The sequence below is a fragment of the Pelodiscus sinensis genome, chromosome 30 (genome assembly GCF_049634645.1).
Source record: "Pelodiscus sinensis isolate JC-2024 chromosome 30, ASM4963464v1, whole genome shotgun sequence".
NCBI lineage: Eukaryota > Metazoa > Chordata > Testudines > Trionychidae > Pelodiscus > Pelodiscus sinensis.
Genome location: NC_134740.1, coordinates 11,910,070 through 11,912,564, shown reverse-complemented (window position 1 = coordinate 11,912,564; position 2,495 = coordinate 11,910,070). Strand labels below are relative to the sequence as shown.

At 44.5% G+C, this 2,495-nt stretch overlaps 1 protein-coding gene across 1 annotated transcript; it reads right to left on the bottom strand.

Annotated features, from left to right (window-relative positions):
- Positions 1–259: 259 nt before the first annotated feature.
- On the bottom strand, positions 260–1,234 carry LOC142821198 (olfactory receptor 1G1-like). Its single transcript, XM_075912037.1, has one exon. It carries the CDS (start codon positions 1,232–1,234, stop codon positions 260–262), a length of 975 nt encoding a protein of 324 aa, XP_075768152.1.
- Positions 1,235–2,495: the final 1,261 nt, after the last annotated feature.

The window sequence follows — 2,495 nt, the reverse complement described above, 5'->3', positions numbered from 1 at the left end:
GGATCCAGAGCCGGACGGAAGACGTTCTGCTTTTTGCAGAATATGGACTCTAGTTTTCATGTACAGATGACTGACTGACCAGGAGTGCTTTACTGAAAATGTGTGTCTTGAAAAAAAGAAGCACGCTTTTCATAAAGACTGACTCTTACAATATCCATTTTTGTATCAAGGAAGGAATGAAGGAAGGACTATTATATTCAAGGACTCTAATGGGTCCTGACTAGGAAATTAAATCAGTTCATCACTCTTTTACTGTGTGCTAAAATTTGTCCGTTAAGTTTCTATGCCTATGCCTGAAAGTAACCAGTTTAAGAGCTTTTCTGAGGGACTCATTGACCTCCTTGTTTCTTAGGCAGTAGATGATGGGGTTGATCATGGGAGTCAGGACTGTGTAGAAGACAGAGAATATTTTCTGTAGGACCTTGGGAGTGTTGCCTGCTGGAACCATATACACCGTGATCACGGTCACATAGAAAACTGTCAGTACGATGAGGTGGGAGGAGCAGGTGGAAAAGGCCTTTTTCCTCCCGGTGTGGGAAGGGATCTTCAAGATGGTGGTGATGATACAAGTGTAGGACGCTAGGGTCAGAAGACAGGGCACAAACGTCCATATCGTAGCAATAATAAATGTCACCAGTTCCAGAGTGCTGGTGTCGTTACAGGACAGTTTTATCATGGGTGAAAAATCACAAAAGAAATGGTCGATCTCTTTGGAATCACAAAACGTAAATTGGAACAAGAAAAACATCCCCACAGTGCTGGTCATCAAGCTACTCATCCAGCATCCTGCCACTAGCTGGCAACAAACCCGGCCGTTCATCACGGCAGCATAACGAAGAGGGTTGCATATGGCTAAATACCGATCGTACGACATAGCCGTGAGCATCAGAGATTCTGCAGTTGATGTGATGCCAATGAAATACAATTGCATAATGCAGCCCTTCACAGAGATGGTTCTGTCCCCACTTAGGAGACTGGCCAGTAGCCGGGGCAACAAAGTGGAGATGAGGCAGGTCTCCAAGCAAGACAGGTTCCCCAATAGGTAGTACATGGGTGTGTGAAGGTGCCGATCAGTGACCACTAGGCCAACAATGAGGAGGTTCCCAGCCACAGTCACAATGTAGATGACTAGAAAGAACATGAAGAGAAGGGGCTGCAGGTGAGGCCCATCTCCAAACCCTAAGAGGAGGAATTCGGCAATGGGTGTTTGGTTTCTTCCTTCCATTCTTTTCATGATATGTATCTAGAAAAAGAAAAATATTCAACACTGATGGAGTAAACGCAGGTTGTACTGTTGGTCACACTGGCAGAAACCTGGAGCCAGTACATCTCTCCACTGGAGAAATGAAGTTGTGAATAAAAAAGAGAAATATCATAGAATCCTAGAATCCCAGGGCTGGCAGAGACCTCAGGAGTCATCAAGTCCAGTCCCCTGCCCAAAGCAGGACCAACCCAACAAAGTCAACCGAGCCAGGGCTTGGTCAAGCTGGGACGTAAAAACCTCTAGGGATGGAGATTCCACCACCTCCCTCGGGAAGCCATCCCAGTACTTCACCCCCCACCTAGGGAAATAGTTTTTCCTAATCTCCAACCTCGACCTCCCCCACTGCAACTTGGGACCATTGCTCCTCGTTCTGCCTTCTGCCACCACTAAGAACAGCCTCTCTCCAGCCTCTTTGAAACCCCCCTGCAGGGAGTTGCAGGCTGCTCTCAAACACCCTCTCACTCTTCTCTTAAACAAGATTAAACAGATTAAACAAGCCCAAATCCCTCAGTCTCTCCTCATAGGTCATGTGCTCCAGCCCCCTAATTATATATCCATCTAATTAAGAGGTAGTGCTTCTGATAGAGATGAACCAAGAGCATGGAACAATTGAACTACAGTCCCACCTAATTCCCTTAAGCTCTCTTGAAATGGAAATGAGGACACTTAGGCTGGGATTTTGAAATATCTTCATCACATCAACCTTTCACCAAATCTAGAAAACTTAACACAAATCAATAGAAAGATATTTAGTGTTTAATCTGGAGTCCTCTACTCTGTCACTTCAACATGAAATTCCAAGCTTGGGTAGGGTAAACTTAGGAGTGTGAGAACAGGAACACAGACAGCAGCTTGGGATAGTCATCCGTGTGTCTGACAAAGTGATTCACAGCCCACAAAAGCTCATGCCCAAAGATATCTGTTAGTCTTTAAGATGTCACGTTACTCCTCATTGTTTTTACTTTTATTAATTTTAGTTTCAGTTGATTACAGGTAGACGCCTGAGCAGGTATTTTTCTCTTTTAAATTGGAGTATTTAACTTTTACTCTGCTGCATTCCCTTTCACACTGATGGTCTATTGCCAGCTGTTCCCTCGCCCAAACGTTTGCTATGGAATTTCTGCAGTTTTCGCACTGTGGTCTCCTTTCTTTTCTACCATTAATAGTCTTCAGTTATTTCAGTAAACTGAGTTTTGGGTGCCTACCTAGATTTCTGTAGCCACTTCTTGGT